This window comes from Diaphorina citri, unplaced genomic scaffold, assembly GCF_000475195.1.
Source record: "Diaphorina citri unplaced genomic scaffold, Diaci psyllid genome assembly version 1.1 scaffold3451, whole genome shotgun sequence".
NCBI classification, from domain to species: Eukaryota; Metazoa; Arthropoda; class Insecta; order Hemiptera; family Psyllidae; genus Diaphorina; species Diaphorina citri.
In genome coordinates, this window is record NW_007380858.1 from 1 (window position 1) to 16,045 (window position 16,045).

The 16,045-nt window shown below is 38.4% G+C and overlaps 1 protein-coding gene and 1 long non-coding RNA gene across 2 annotated transcripts; both read right to left on the reverse strand.

The window, feature by feature from the left end:
- Window positions 1–4,930: 4,930 nt before the first annotated feature.
- On the reverse strand, window positions 4,931–7,791 carry LOC113471972. Its single transcript, XR_003394468.1, has 3 exons — window positions 6,029–7,791; window positions 5,247–5,323; window positions 4,931–5,161 (listed from the first exon to the last, which is right to left on the reverse strand). It is a non-coding gene; the product is annotated as an uncharacterized LOC113471972 (long non-coding RNA).
- Window positions 7,792–8,136: 345 nt separating this feature from the next.
- Window positions 8,137–15,415, reverse strand: LOC103520313 (myb-like protein X). The gene is made up of 11 exons (XM_026831484.1): window positions 14,911–15,415; window positions 13,876–14,482; window positions 13,459–13,780; window positions 12,555–13,275; window positions 12,149–12,409; window positions 11,817–12,029; window positions 11,642–11,666; window positions 10,785–11,411; window positions 10,159–10,638; window positions 9,254–9,889; window positions 8,137–8,141 (listed from the first exon to the last, which is right to left on the reverse strand). The coding sequence occupies exons 1-11, from the start codon at window positions 15,298–15,300 to the stop codon at window positions 8,137–8,139; spliced, it is 4,287 nt and encodes a 1,428-aa protein (XP_026687285.1). The 5' UTR covers window positions 15,301–15,415.
- Window positions 15,416–16,045: the final 630 nt, after the last annotated feature.

Below are 16,045 nucleotides of genomic sequence, written 5' to 3' on the forward strand. Positions count from 1 at the left end.
ACACACACAATTTTGTATGTGTGTGAAATTTTGATTTTGGAACGCGAGAGAGGATGCTTTTATTGCCGACATGGTTTTGTTAACTTTAAACTTGAATTGAGAATATTGAGATTCTTGCTTAGGGGTCAAAATGTGACTTATTTTCAACTATTGTTACTTGCAGGGTTAATTTACGAATTATTTCTTTTGTTTCAACTATTCATTCGTACTTTACATAACCTTGTTTTTCGACTGAAGAAACGAAGGGTTCTGCTTTGCCCATCTTTTTCTTTTTTCCCTCACGAAAATTAATATTCTTTGATTGAAAATTCGAAAGAAAAACCTCAATTTTCCTCTCTCCCTGTGCGTTCATATACGGCGTTTCCCTACTTTCCATTTTTTAATTCCTGGTATTCCTACAACATTCCTGTAGGAGATGTAGATGAGAAATGTTACCCGTACAGCCCTTGGCCACAGCGTCCCAGCATCCCACTAGGAAAAAAATAAAGAAGAAGAATTAGTTTTATAATTTCATGTGTTAAAATAAACAAAAAAGGTGCTGCTTGCTTTTAGGAAAGTTGTTAAAAAACACAGTTTAAGGTGTTAAACAGGCGAAGAACACTGCAGAGATTGCAGAGTCAGAGTCTGCAGACAAAGTTTGACAAGATTAATTTTAAAGACCGAGGGCTATAATAGATCAGTTGCGCTTACTTGGGTGATGTTTCAAAGTCATAGAGCAGGAAAAATGAGGACCAACGGAATTTTTCTTTTCTTACGATTTCTAGATACCGAGATAAATTGATTTAAAAAATACCGGTAAATCGTAAACTTTGACGTCACGGCATACTCTCCCGTAGGCGATGACGTCACATCAAATGTCCCGAGCAAAGCTCCCTCGCAGGCAACGCATTAATATTTGTGCGCAAGCGTTTCTGCGCATTTTGACGTGAAGTCTGACGTCACAACTCTTTGAACTTTTTAATTAGAACGGTAATTAAAAATTGAATTTTCGACCTTTTAAAATTACTTTTTTGGAGTTTTGACCTCAGATTTGGATTTTTCACAACTTTTTACGTAGGAATTCATGACTTCAGCTTCGTTTGTTTGTGCGCAAGCTTTTCTGTGCATTTTGACGTGAAATCTGACATCACAACTCTTTGAACTTTTTCATTAGAACAGCAATTAAAAATTAAATTTTCGACCTTTTAAAGTTACTTTTTCGGAGTTGACCTCAGATTTGGATTTTTCACAACTTTTTACGTAGGAATTGACCATTTATTTTATTTATAATTTTTACCCATTTGCAACTCCTCCATTAGGAGAAGAAATGTATAGAAAAATATCTAAGAATTAGGTACGTCAAACATTAACTCGTGACAAGCATGAGGCACATATCTACCCATTTGCAACTCATCCATTAGGAGAAGAAATGTATAGAAAAATATCTAAGAATTAGGTACGTCAAACATTAACTCGTGACAAGCATGAGGCACATATCTACCTACTTTTTGAAAAATTTCGGCTGCGGCGCTGAAAATTTGATGTTCAAGCAGACTACCTATCTGAAATTCTGAAAGGTTGTAGCCCAAATTAAAAAAAAAAAAAAATCGCATGCGGCGCTCTTATTTAATTTGCGCTATTTAGTGTTCATCTGGAAAAAGGTTCAAAATGTGTAGAAGTATTGCGCCAAAAATGAAAAAACGATAAATTTCAGGAACATGGTTTTTGAAAATTTTTGCTTGCGGCACTGAAGATTTGAAATTCGATTGGACTGCGTGGCTGCGCCTTGCGTATAAGTAGGTAACCCCTGTATAGTTTTCTTAGGTATGCAATTTCGCATACCTTAAATACACTAATAAAAATAAATAATGATATTAAAATTACGAGCGGAAGGTCAGTAAGTTTCCATTTAAACCCATCTTAAGAAGAGCACAATCTGATGCTCTTAAATGATATTAAAATTACGAGCGGAAGGTCAGTAAGTTTCCATTTAAACCCATCTTAAGAAGAGCACAATCTGTCCCATCAATGACCGCTCTAGTTTTACGCTCTCGCTACCGAGTGGGCTGGCGGGGGGAGTTTCCACACTCACTCTTCTACACGTTATGACAGGTGTGCACAAACTGCGGCCCTCGAGCTCCTTTCGTGCGGCCCGCGAGCTCTTTTCGATTTTTAAGGAGAAATCAAGAAAAAAACACTATTACGAGTACCTACATGGGGAGTATTTTGAGATAGAAAATTTTCCACCAAAAATCGGTCGCCATAGGCGGCTCGGGACTTCTAAAAGTTTTCCCATTTTTTAATAGGTATTCCGCAAATGTAATAGAAAGTCGTGTGATATTCACACCCGCTTTTTACTTTCCATTACAAAACTTTAGCGAAGCTATATCTACTAATAATAATGAGAAAGTATTGTTTTATTTCTCTTTAGAGTGCGTCGAGTTCATTTTTCAGGGTCGACTTCAAGTGTAGCTACTTGGAATTGTAGTGCACTCGGCACAGTCTGTATGATAAGAGCTACACTTTTTACTTTCCTTATCCTATAGGAAGGAAAGTAATGTAATCGGGTCAAATTTTCGATGGTCAGATTTTAGTGCCAAAACACGTGTAGCTCTTATCATACAGACTGTGCCGAGTGCACTACAATTCCAAGTAGCTACACTTGAAGTCGACCCTGAAAAATGAACTCGACGCACTCTAAAGAGAAATAAAACAATACTTTCTCATTATTATTAGTAGATATTCTTTTCTTCGTTATCTGTTATGTTCTTTTTTTACCTATCGTTTTATTTGTACAAAAAAAAGAACGTAACAGATAACGAACACGGTGGAATAATTAAATTGAGAAAACAAATAAATAATTTTAAAAAATCATTGTTTCCTGTTTTTAATTAATTAATTCAAAAACTGATTTGAATAATTTGTTTTATTTAGGACAAGAATTCCGTCGCTTCGCTCCGGAATCCCGCTAGTTCATCCCGGGGCATGGCTTTCTTCAACCTTACCACCGCTGCAACACAGACCAGTATAATATAAGAAGACTAGCAGAATTCCGTCGCTTCGCTCCGGAATCCCGCTAGTTCATCCCGGGGCATGGCTTTCTTCAACCTTACCACCGCTGCAACACAGACCAGGGCTTTCTTCTTTCCATTTTTTTGCATGACACCATTGACATTCAATTCTTTCCCCAATAGTTAGTAGATGAATTTAATCAATTTTTGTTTCACTATCGTGAAAATGAGTACCTACAACTTGGCTCGGGCTCCCAAGAAATACTTGCGAGATCCAGGAGAATACATGATTATTTTATTTATATTATTTTCTTTATTATATCAAAATAAACATTAAAGCATCAAATGTTCCGAGCAAAGCTCCCTTGCAGGCAACCCAATAATGTGTTTGTGCGCATACGTTTCTGCGTAGTTCTTGCTGCTCCTCCGCTAACGCGCTTCATAGTGGCGCTACCTAACGGACGAAAAAAACAACTGCGTAAAGTCTGACGTCACACATATTTGAACTCTTTCATTAGAACGGAAAAAGCTAGCGCGCTTGCATACTGGAACTACCTAGCGGACGAAAATAGCAACTGCGTCAAGTCTGACGTCACACATCTCATTAGAACGGAAAATAAAAGTTGAATTTTCCATCGTTTACAGTTATTTTTTCGGAGTTTTGACCTCAGATTTGGATTTTTCCCAACTTTTTACATAGGAATCGACCATTGCGCATTTTGGTGTGAAATCTGACGTCACAACTCTTTGAACTTTTTCATTAGAACGGCAATTAAAAATTAAATTTTCGACCATTTAAAGTTACTTTTTCGGAGTTTTGACCTCAGATTTGGATTTTTCACAACTTTTTACGTAGGAATCGACCTTTTATTTATAATTTTTACCCCTTTGCAACTGTTCCATTAACCCATGTGTTAGGCCGGCCACTCAACGACTGCCTGACAGACCTTGGTTTATTCGACCTATTAGGTCTGTAAGACCATCGGAACGTGTGTGGCGGAAGAAGCTTCCAAATTCAGTCGTCAGACCGACTGAAGACCTAGAAATCGGAAGCTGTTCCCACCACACATGTTCGGACGGTCTGAAAGACCTAGATGTGTCTGACTGTCGCAGCGTGAGTGGTCTACTCACCTTCGAATTTAAGCGTCAGAGTCCTCTGATATTGGGATCTTGGTTCTTGGAGAAAGTTCACAGGAAAGGTGCCACAAAAAACTAGGTACCTCGATTTAAAAGTTCGTCACTTTATTAAAAAAAAAACAACTAAACACCAGTTCGGTAACTTTTAGGATGGAGTTTTTTTGTGGGTAGGGACGGTACCTACTTGAGTAAAAAATGTTTACCAGGAAAGAAGATACCTTACCTATCCACCCATGCAATCTTCTTTCGACCTTTTACAGTTATTTTTTCGGAGTTTTGACCTCAGATTTAGATTTTTCCCAACTTTTTACGTAGGAATCGACCTTTGATTAATAATATTTTCCCAATTGCAACTGCTCCATTTGTGGGATCCTTTCCTGAGCAAAAAGTCACTTTGATAGAGGGAACTGTAACTACTGAAGCCTTATTGTCCCGAGGATAGGATAGGAGAAAGCCAGCCGTTCCGAGAACCTAATCTATTTAGGATAAAGTTCGCCGCGGACGGGAATCGAACCCGAACTAGACTGGCGCAACGCGTCAATTCGTACAAAGAAAAGTCCATAAATCTTTGTTCCTCGTAGGAAACGGAATAACGCGGGTTGCTTCGTTGAAAAACGACTAAAACGCCATCTGTAGTAAAAAAGAATTAGTTGTTTACATTTTCGAGTTGTTCGATTAGTTACTTAAATTTTCCGCAGGACGCGCTGATAGTGTGTAGAACGGAAAGCATACCCGTTATTTTATTATTATTTTTTTTTTTTTTGAGCTGCCTTACATTAAGTAATTAATTAAAAACAATTTGGTTTTCAGTTTACATCATCATGGATAAAAACCAAAGGAATTTAATTTAAATATAAATTTTGGTTGCCAATAAAAACTATACACAAATAAATATACACGGTAAAGCCAAGTTCATAAACAAACAAATTACAACTCTAACATAGGAAAATTTCAGGATTGTAATGGGGATCCTTGAATTACAAATGTATGAGGACCTTACTAATTACAATGTTCAAAATAATCAAGTATCTAACCTAGTCTTGTAGGTTTGAACATGAAGTTATGGCTTTAATTAAAGATTCAACAATGGCCGAGGGTCAGAATAATCAAGTATCTAACCTAGTCTTGTAGGTTTGAACATGAAGTTATGGCTTTAATTAAAGCTTCAACAATGGCCGAGGGTCAGAATTTATTACCTTCCGTTCAGAAGATAAGAAAAGCCTTTGATCTAAACAATGCAATAAAGAATTGCATAATTATGTTGAAAAATAAATATGCGTGAAATTAAACTAAAAGGAAACAGTCTCGTAGTAAAAGTTAAAAAGATAATTTCTAATTAATGCATTATGTCACAAATCACTTTCTATTACCCAATGTGTCGCTCTATTACCCGAAGTCTGTTTGTTGTATCCCATTTTATGAACAAAAATTCTACCTCTCCACCCAGACTGAAACAAAATTTTGACCAATCAGATGATGCTTCAGTGCAGCTTGAGAGCCAGTGTTTTGTCCATAAAAAAGCTGTAGGTAACAGTACGATTTCACGCGGCTCAATAATTTCCCCCCACAACGAAACCGAAAACCCCTTCTGCGCATGAGCAGAAACCAAAACTCGGTCTCGTTATGGTTATCCAATAAAATGGAAAGCGCGAAGTCTCACCGACAATCCGACAAAAATTGATTTTTCTTTCGGAATCTGAGACTTTTTCCCCTCTTTTACAAGAAAATACAAAATTCAGTTTACTCAGTTTAACAGTAGATGGCGTGGTAGCGCTTGTACACGAAACCATTTGAAATCCAAGATGGCGTCTTCTCAACCCCAAAAAAGTTCAAGATTTGGCCTTCAGAAGAGGAGAAATCGTTTCAGATTCAAAAAAAAAAAAAGGGTCAGAATTTATTACCTTCCATGGTTACCTTCCGTTCAGAAGAGCAAAAGCCTTTGATTTAAACAATGCAATTAAAGAATTGCATAATTATCTTGAAAAATAAATATGCGTGAAATTAAACTAAAAGGAAACAGTCTCGTAGTAAAAAATAAAAAGATAATATCTAATTAATGCATTATGTCACACATCACTTTCTACTACCAAATGTGTCGCAAATCACTTTCTATCACCCGAAGTCTGTTGCATCCCATTTTATGAACAAAAATTCTAGCTCTCCATTCAGACTGAAACAAAATTTTGACCAATCAGATGATGCTTCAGTGCAGCTTGAGAGCCAGTGTTTTGTCCATAAAAAAGATGTAGGTAACAGTACGATTTCACACGGCTCAATAATTTCCCCCCACAACGAAACCGAAAACCCCTTCTGCGCATGAGCAGAAACCAAAACTCGGTCTCGTTATGGTTATCCAATAAAATGGGAAGCGTCTCACCGACAATCCGACAAAAATTGATTTTTCTTTCGGAATCTGAGACTTTTTCCCCTCTTTAACAAGAAAATACAGAATTCAGTTTACTCAGTTTAACAGTAGATGGCGTGGTAGCGCTTGTACACGAAACCATTGGAAATCCAAGATGGCGTCTTCTCAACCCCAAAAGATCAAGATTTGGCCTTCAGAAGAGGAGAAATCGTTTGATTCCAAAAAAAAAAAAAAAAAAAATTTGTTTTTTCTTTCGAAATCAGACGATTTCCTATCTGAAGCTCATTTCCCCTCTTTTGGCGTAGTAGCGTCTGTACTAAACCATAGTACATCCGCCATCTTGAACAGGGGAAATCGTTTCCGAGAGGAAAATAAAAATACGCTCAAGGTTGAATCATCTTCCCTCACCGTTCTATTTCTTCACACAGCTTACCCTCGGTTTGGTCAATATGTCTTGAATTATGAGAGGTCTATCCTGGGACTTTAGTTCAAGGATTGACCGCGGGGTGGTTAGTACATGGAATATACGGTCAGGAGGAACATATGGTCAATAGGTTAACAGTTCGTTCTGCCGTAGGGATCAACCTGCAAGCAATGTATACGGAGAAATACATTAGGAACTTGAGAGAAATCAACGAAGTGAAAAAAATACATGGGAATTTCTTGTTTGACAGCAATGTACGGTACGGTAAAAAGTATATTGGATTTTCTTGAAATGTGTACGGAAAAACACATTCAGAACGGAAAAAACGCTATGAATTTATCGTGAAAGTTCGACGAAATCACGAAAGTTTCATTGTCACAAGAGAGACCCCTTTTTTTGATTAATGACCCTGAAAGAAGAGGAGCTTCTTTCACATTGACTCACTGAATGGAAATAAAAACGCATTTTGGTGTCTACGCATGCGCACGAATACTCGCGCATGCGTAAGACACAAATTTATCTCTCTTGCAATTGGCTAGAACACATTTGGTGGTGTGCACCAATGTTAACTATCCATACTTTATTTATCAATGTACTTTTTACTTTGTCGATTAATCGTGCCGGGAACCGCGAACGTCAACAATTTGAATTGACACCCACTATGAACACTGACATTTATTGAACTTGGCGTGGCGCACTGCCGTGAGTTTAAATCAAAATAAATCCGCAGACGGTTTTTTGAGTTTGATGTTGTGAACACCACCTCTGATGGGATTTTTTCATCTCACTTTTTACAACAGTTTAAATTTCATTAGTTGTTTGATCTTTAATAAATCACAACCAAAACGTTTACGAATTTTCACTCACACCAAAAAGTTATCAGATTTTCAATCTGATCAAAAAATCGCTACGAATTATTTTCGTTGAATTGAACCTTTGGCGTAGTAGCGTCTGTACTAAACCATAGTACATCCGCCATCTTGAACAGGGGAAATCGTTTCCGAGAGGAAAATAAAAATACGCTCAAGGTTGAATCATCTTCCCTCACCGTTCTATTTCTTCACACAGCTTACCCTCGGTTTGGTCAATATGTCTTGAATTATGAGAGGTCTATCCTGGGACTTTAGTTCAAGGATTGACCGCGGGGTGGTTAGTACATGGAATATACGGTCAGGAGGAACATATGGTCAATAGGTTAACAGTTCGTTCTGCCGTAGGGATCAACCTGCAAGCAATGTATACGGAGAAATACATTAGGAACTTGAGAGAAATCAACGAAGTGAAAAAAAATACATGGGAATTTCTTGTTTGACAGCAATATACGGTACGGTTTAAAGTACATTGGATTTTCTTGAATGTGTACGGAAAAAACACATTCAGATAGGGGGGAAAACGCTACACAATTTACCGTGAAAGCTCGATAAAATGTCGTTTTAGTGTCTGCGCATGCGCACGCGTGCATCACGCATGCGTATGACACAATTTATCTTTTGCTATTGTCTAGCCGATAGAACATGTTTGGTGGTGTACACCAATGACAACAACTGACACTCGAACTATCAATGTACTTTTTACTTTGTCGATTAAGAGTGCCGGGAACCGCGAACGTCAAGAATTTGAATTGACACCCACTATGAACACTGACATTTATTGAACTTGGCGTAGCGCACTGCCATGAGTTTAAATCAAAATAAATCCGCAGACGGTTTTTTGAGTTTGATGTTGTGAACACCACCTCTGATGAGATTTTTTCATCTCACTTTTTACAACAGTTTGAATTTCATTAGTTGTTCGATCTTTAATGAATCACAACCAAAAAGTTTACGAATTTTCACTCACACCAAAAAGTTATCAGATTTTCAATCTGATCAAAAAATCGCTACGAATTATTTTCGTTGAATTGAACCCGGTAACGAATACCATGATGGATCTTTAAGTAGTAGAATTGGTACATAAATATTTTAATCAATATATCTCCGTACACATAGAAAGGCAATATAAACGAACTGTTAACAAATAGTACACATGCAAGGAAAATAAAGGAAGCAGATAACACGAAGATACAAAATAGTGCAAGACGGGGAAAATATTCAAAATTGACACCTTAAAATTTAGTTTGTGCTCAGAAATTACGGCTTGGGTATTATCAGATGCTACATAAAATAGGAGTCTCAAAAGACGCCCATCCCCAAAAAAGTAAAGCTGAGAAAATAAAAAATGGCCTTTCTTTTCAAAATAATAAAAAGAATTGTAAAACCAATACAGGTATTACTTTTATGTATTTTGATAAACATGCTTTTGTTTACGAAATAAAATATCACATAAAAAAAAAAAGACCCACTGTAGTACCCGATGTTTCTTTGTAGTCCAGCTCCTTCATGAAATCATCGTACCTTTGAGCCAAGTGTTTCTTTGCTTCTGCTTGACTGTCAAACTGTTTCTTCATCTCTGCTTGACTATCTAACTGTTTCTTCGTCTCTGCTTGACTATCAAACTGTTTTTTCGTCTCTGCTTGACTGTCAAACTGTTTCTTCGTCTCTGCTTGACTGTCAAACTGTTTCTTCGTCTCTGCTTGACTGTCAAGCTGTTTTTTCGTCTCTGCTTGACTGTCAACCTGTTTTTTCGTCTCTGCGTCAACTTGTTTCTTCGACTCTGCTTGACTATCGACCTGTTTTTTCGTCTCTCCTTGACTGTCAACCTGTTTCTTTGTCTCTGCTTCACTTTCTAACTGTTTCTTCGTCTCTATTTCACTTTCCAACTGTTTTTTCGTCTCTGCTTGATTATCAACCTGTTTATTCGTCTCTGTTTCACTCTCAATGGCTGCAGAAGGTGACTCGATCTTCTTGCTTTCAAGTATCTCTTCTGATTTCTTGATGAGGGAATCTATCTTGTCTGAATCCACGTTGAACTTGGCTTCCTCATGTTTCAATTTATCGAGAACCTGAGCTGTATCCATACCATCCATAACAACAGATGCGTCTCTGCTTCACTTTCTAACTGTTTCTTCGTCTCTACTTCACTTTCCAACTGTTTTTTCGTCTCTGCTTGATTATCAACCTGTTTATTCGTCTCTGTTTCACTCTCAATGGCTGCAGAAGGTGACTCGTTCTTCTTGCTTTCAAGCATCTCTTCTGATTTCTTGATGAGGGAATCTATTTTGTCTGAATCCACGTTGAACTTGGCTTCCTCATGTTTCAATTTATCGAGAACCTGAGCTGTATCCATACCATCCATAACAACAGATGGCACTAAACAAGTGGTACTTGTAGGAGGAACAGACGGAACTATAGTACCACTTGTAAGAGGAACAGGTGGGACCGAAGTATCACATGTAGGAGGAACAAACGAGATTGTAGTACCACATATTTCCGTCTCCATACTGAGTGGTTCGACAGATGGGACTGAAGTACATGTAGGAGGAACAGATGGAGCACTTGTATTTTTCTCTTGTTTATGACCTGAAGTCGTATATTTCTTTGATTTAGGTCCTGATTTTACTTCAGGTTCAGAGTCCCTAGAACTATCTCTGTTTTTCGCTTTATCTTGCTTCGATTTAGGTCCTGGGGTTGACTTTTTCTCTGACTTGGGGTATTTCAAATCTTTCTTTGACTTGTGCCTTGGGACTTGTATCAAGTCTTCTTTTTCAAATGGTTCACTTTCAGACAACTGTGATTTTTCGACAAGTCGCGGTTCTTCTAATTCTTTTATCTTAGATCTGGGACCTAATTTTTAGGGTATTTCAAATCTTTCTTTGACTTGTGCCTTGGGACTTGTATCAAGTCTTCCTTCTCAAATGGTTCACTTTCAGACAACTGTGATTTTTCGACAAGTCGCGGTTCTTCTAATTCTTTTATCTTAGATCTGGGACCTAATTTTTTCTTGGCCGAAGGAGACACTTTCTCTTCCTTGTCCACAGAAACAGGGATCGTGGATGTTTTGTTCTTTGGAAGATCACTTGGGCCACCAACTTCCAATGTTTCAGGGGATGCCACAAGCACAAATACATTCCCTAATAGTTTGGGATCAGTTGTTTTGAAATATTTGGATACATCGATTGGTTTTGTTCGAACAGTCTTATTAGAGGCAACTTTGCTAGTAGCTTGCAGTTTGTTTGAACTGTCTTCAACACCAGCTTCCGAGACATTTTCAGCTTCAGACTCCACATCCTTTCGTGATTTTTTCGATCTTTTCTTAGGGTTTTCTTTTCTTTCGTCATCCGACGTATTTTCAGTGTCCAGTGTTTCTTTCGCTTGTTTATCCCGTTTTGACTTCTTTGGTTGCTTCTTAGGGTTGGATGCCTTCCCAAAATTTTTTGGATTTTTTGTTTCTTGTCTGAAATCATTATCTGAAGCGTTATCAACTTCCATTGCCTCTTCTATTGCTTTTTCTTTGTTGTCCATAGCAAGTTCTTCTTGTACGTGTTTTGTTTCATTTGATATTTTGTCAGGCTGCGAAGCTTCCTCAGTAACGTCTGTTGTACTTTCTTGCACTTCTGTTGTTATTGCTTCTTAGGGTTGGATGCCTTCGCAAAAGTTTTTGGATTTTTTGTTTGTCTGAGATCATTATCTGAAGCGTTATCAACTTCCATTGCCTCTTCTACTGCTTTTTCTTTGTTGTCCATAGGAAGTTCTTTTTGTACGTGTTTTGTTTCATTTGATATTTTGTCAGGCTGCGAAGCTTCCTCAGTAACGTCTGTTGTACTTTCTTGCACTTCTGTTGTTTCAGTTGATATATTTTCCGCTTCTGACGTTGGTATCTTTTCTTCTGATGTCTCGACTAGTATCTGTTCTGTTTCTTTTGTCTCTGTTGGTATATTTTCCAATTCTTTCGTATCACTTGTTAAATGTTCTGATTCTTTGGTTTCAGTTGGTACATTTTCTACTCCCGCCCTCTTTGCGAATAGTATCTTTTCTTCTGATGTCTCGACTAGTATCTGTTCTGTTTCTTTTGTCTCTATTGGTACATTTTCCAATTCTTTCGTATCACTTGTTAAATGTTCTGATTCTTTGGTTTCAGTTGGTACATTTTCTACTCCCGCCCTCTTTGCGAATTCTATTATCTCGTCTGGTATATCAATGTCCATTGCTTCGACAGGTATTACTCCATCTTGGACAGGATTAAGTTCATGAGGGTGACTTTCAACTTCGGGTTCTTTGAGCTCCTCAGTATCATGTGCAGAATTTTCATTGTTAGCATCTGTATTTTTAGTTGGAGTCTCATCTTTAGATACGGTTCATTGGGGTGACTTTCAACGTCGGGTTCTTTGAGCTCCTCAGTATCATGTGCAGAATTTTCATTGTTAGCATCTGTATTTTTAGTTGGAGTCTCATCTTTAGATACGGTTTTGTCGTCTCCTTTAATATCACAAGCAGGCTCGGATATTTTCTCGACTATTTCGTCCTGTACCTCAGGTATGGCGACTTTACCCGTTCCAACATTATCCTTTGCGGGCTCTTTTTCTACATTTTCTTCATGAACAACTGAAACATCTATGTTAATTTCGGGAGCATTTGATAGGCTCGGTTATTTTCTCGACTATTTCGTCCTGTACTTCAGGTATGGCGACTTTATCCGTTCCAACATTATCCTTTGCGGGCTCTTTTTCTACATTTTCTTCATGAACAACTGAAACATCTATGTTAATTTCGGGAGCATTTGAATCCCCAGGTTCGGTAACTTTGTAAGTTTCGAGTGTGTTGTGTAATGTTTCTGGTTTTTCCATGTCTCCTAATGAAATAGTCATTTCTGGAGGTTGAATTTTTTTATACAACACTTGCCAATTTGTTACCCCATCCTCTGTCAAGCGTTCAATCTGAATGACAGGCAACAATTCTACTTCGTAGCTTTCAGAGAATAATTTCAAAATTGTTTCTTTCTGTTCAGTTGTTAGTTCAGCACTAGGTAATACATCATCAGACGCTTTGCTCGTTTCGGGTGTAAGGTTAGCATTGGGATTATTACTATTTTCTTTTCCACTTTTCATTTTGTTCAGTTTCTCTTCGACCTTATCCAGTATCATTTTCTTGTCTAACCTCTCTTTCTTATATTCGTTCCATCGCATGCTTTTATCCTTTTTCTTTTCTATCTTCTTCTGTTTTTCTTTGTCCAGAATGTCTTGAATATCATTTGAAAGGATTTTCTTAATCAAAGCGTCTTGTTCTGTCGAGTAGGACTTGTTGGTGAATTTCATTTTGATTTTTTTCTCTTTGTCTGGATGTCTCTGAGCAGTTTGTTTATTTCTCTCAGAATTGTCTCTGTTCTTATCTCGTTCATTTCGATCTCTATCTCGATTGTATCTCTCTTTGTCATCTCTGTTATATCGGTCTCTAGTGTTGTCTCCATCTCTTTCTCTGTTATACCTCTCTTTTGCTTTCTCATCTCTCTCTTGTCTGAACCTATCTCTATCGGTTCTGTATCTATCTCTCTGAGAATTTTCTCTGTTCTTATCTTGTTCATTTCGATCTCTATCACGATTGTATCTCTCTTTGTCATCTCTATTATATCGGTCTCTACTATTGTCTCCATCTCTTTCTCTGTTATACCTGTTATCTTTCGCTTTCTCATCTCTCTCTTGTCTGAACCTATCTCTATCGGTTCTGTATCTATCTTCTTGTTTTGGTTTCTCTTTGTTTTCTTCTTTTCTTGCTTCCTCCGGTCTTCTAGGATCGAAACGACTTCTTCTCTCTTCATGTTTAGGATTGTCAAATCGACCTTTCCTCTCTTCTCCTTGGTATCGAAGATCAGGTTGATTTCCTCTATTATCTCGTGAGGTGCTAGTAGGTTTATTATCATTGTAACGTTGAGAATGTTGAGAGGAGTCGGGATTATAAATTTGACTCTGAGCCTCATTCGTAGGAGGGTTTCCTTGAGGTGTATGTTCCGAGTAACTTGGTTGATGTTCAGTCGTATCACAAGACTGGTTGTCTCTTGACTCTGAGCCTCATTCGTAGGAGGGTTTCCTTGAGGTGTATGTTCCGAGTAACTTGGTTGATGTTCAGTCGTATCACAAGACTGGTTGTCTTCAAAATCAAAGCCAAGAGCTTCTTTGAGCAATTGCTGTTCTTTCCATCTCTTCCATTCACCATACGTTTTGAATTCAGCCTGAGTTCTCATTTCTGATTTCTTGATAGGCGAAGTTGACGATTCCACCTTAGGTATCGATTGACCCGGTAGTAGATTTAACTTGGGTTCTTCTGTTCTGTTATCATTAGGACCAGGATGATGTTGTTCAAACTCACTTACATCATGACTTGATATCATCTCGGATTGTGTAGAGTCTGCTTCTCCTATTGATATATCTTTGAATGGAGGACGTACAGCTTTCAATCCTTGAGGATGAGGGGAGTTTGCACCGGAGACTGTGGGTGGCGATGCTTGTATGGGAGAGTTCCCACCTCTGTCATCGTCACCATCATCATCTGACATAGCATGGGGTTGTGGTGGTGGTTCAGGTGCTGGTGTTTGTGTTTTCTGAACTGGTTTCGGAATGAACTTCACAATACTTTCCTCTTTTTTCTTCATTTCAAGCCGTTTCTTCTCTCTCTCAGCTTTCTTCTTTTTATACTCCTCCAATCACCATCATCATCTGACATAGCATGGAGTTGTGGTGGTGGTTCAGGTGCTGGTGTTTGTGTTTTCTGAACTGGTTTTGGAATGAACTTCACAATACTTTCCTCTTTTTTCTTCATTTCAAGCCGTTTCTTCTCTCTCTCAGCTTTCTTCTTTTTATACTCCTCCAGCCCAGCGTGTTCCCGCTCCTTTTGATATCGGCTACTAAGTGTAGCGGTAAAGGCGCCCGCCTGATAACCAGGTAAGTACTGGTCCCAGCCGAGGTAAGGAATTTTAGCTTCATTATTTCAGAATTTGACAACAATAGTATACAGTAACCTACTGCTAGGTGGTATAGTGGTCAAGGTGCTCGCCTGGTAAACAGGAGGGCGTGGGTTCAATCCCAGCCGAGGTATGGAATTTTATCCTCAATATAATTTCTACTCCTCCATCTCTCGTCTTTTTCTCTCCTCCCTTTCGCGTCTCTTCTCTTCTTCTCTCTGTTTCCTGTCTTCTTCTTTCTTTTTCCTGTATTCTTCTTTCTTTTTCATGTCTTCTTCTTTCTTTTTCATGTCTTCTTTTTCCTTCTTGGTGGGTGGCAGAACAGTTTTCGTCTCAGTTGGCAGGACAGTCTTTACTACTTTCTGAATGGCTTCATTCTGCAGCAGTTTCAACAGGGTGAGTAGACCTTGTACAGCGTTTGAGTTTTCACTTGGTTGTTTAGGTGCAACTTCAGGGACTTGGGGTTTCTCGGGAGCCACCTTTTCTACAACAGGTGTCGTGTTGTCTTCTGTCGATGTTTTCTGTGATATCAGCTGTGCTTCTGTTTCCTTCATTTCCACGCAACTTCAGGGACTTGGGGTTTCTCAGGAGCCACCTTTTCTACAACAGGTGTCGTGTTGTCTTCTGTCGATGTTTTCTGTGATATCAGCTGTGCTTCTGTTTCCTTCATTTCCAAATAATAGTAGTAGCCTACTGCTGGAGTAAAGGGACTTTACAGTCCTATGCGAGCAGTATAAATAAGCATTATTATTATTATTCTAAATTTCAGGCTCAGAATCACTAGAACTATCAACATGTACCTTGCTTTTCGCTTTATCTTGTTTTGATTTAGGTCCTGGGGTTCTATTTTTCTCTAGTTTGGGGTCTGATATCACATCTTTCTTTGATTTAGGCCCTGCTGTCTTCTTCTTTGATTTGGACCTCGAGAGTTCTTCTATTTCAGGCTCAGAATCACTAGAACTATCAACATGTACCTTGCTTTTCACTTTATCTTGTTTTGATTTAGGTCCTGGGGTTCTAATTTTCTCTAGTTTGGGGTCTGATATCACATCTTTCTTTGATTTAGGCCCTGCTGTCTTCTTCTTTGATTTGGACCTCGAGAGTTCTTCGGACTCAGAATCGCTTGAACTGTCAACAGGGACGTTGGTTTTAGGAACGTCTTTTCGTGATTTAGGTCCTGATTTTACTTCAGGTTCAGAGTCCCTAGAACTATCTCTGTTTTTCGCTTTATCTTGCTTCGATTTAGGTCCTGGGCGTACCCGATGTTTCTTTGTAGTCCAGCTCTTTCATGAAATCATC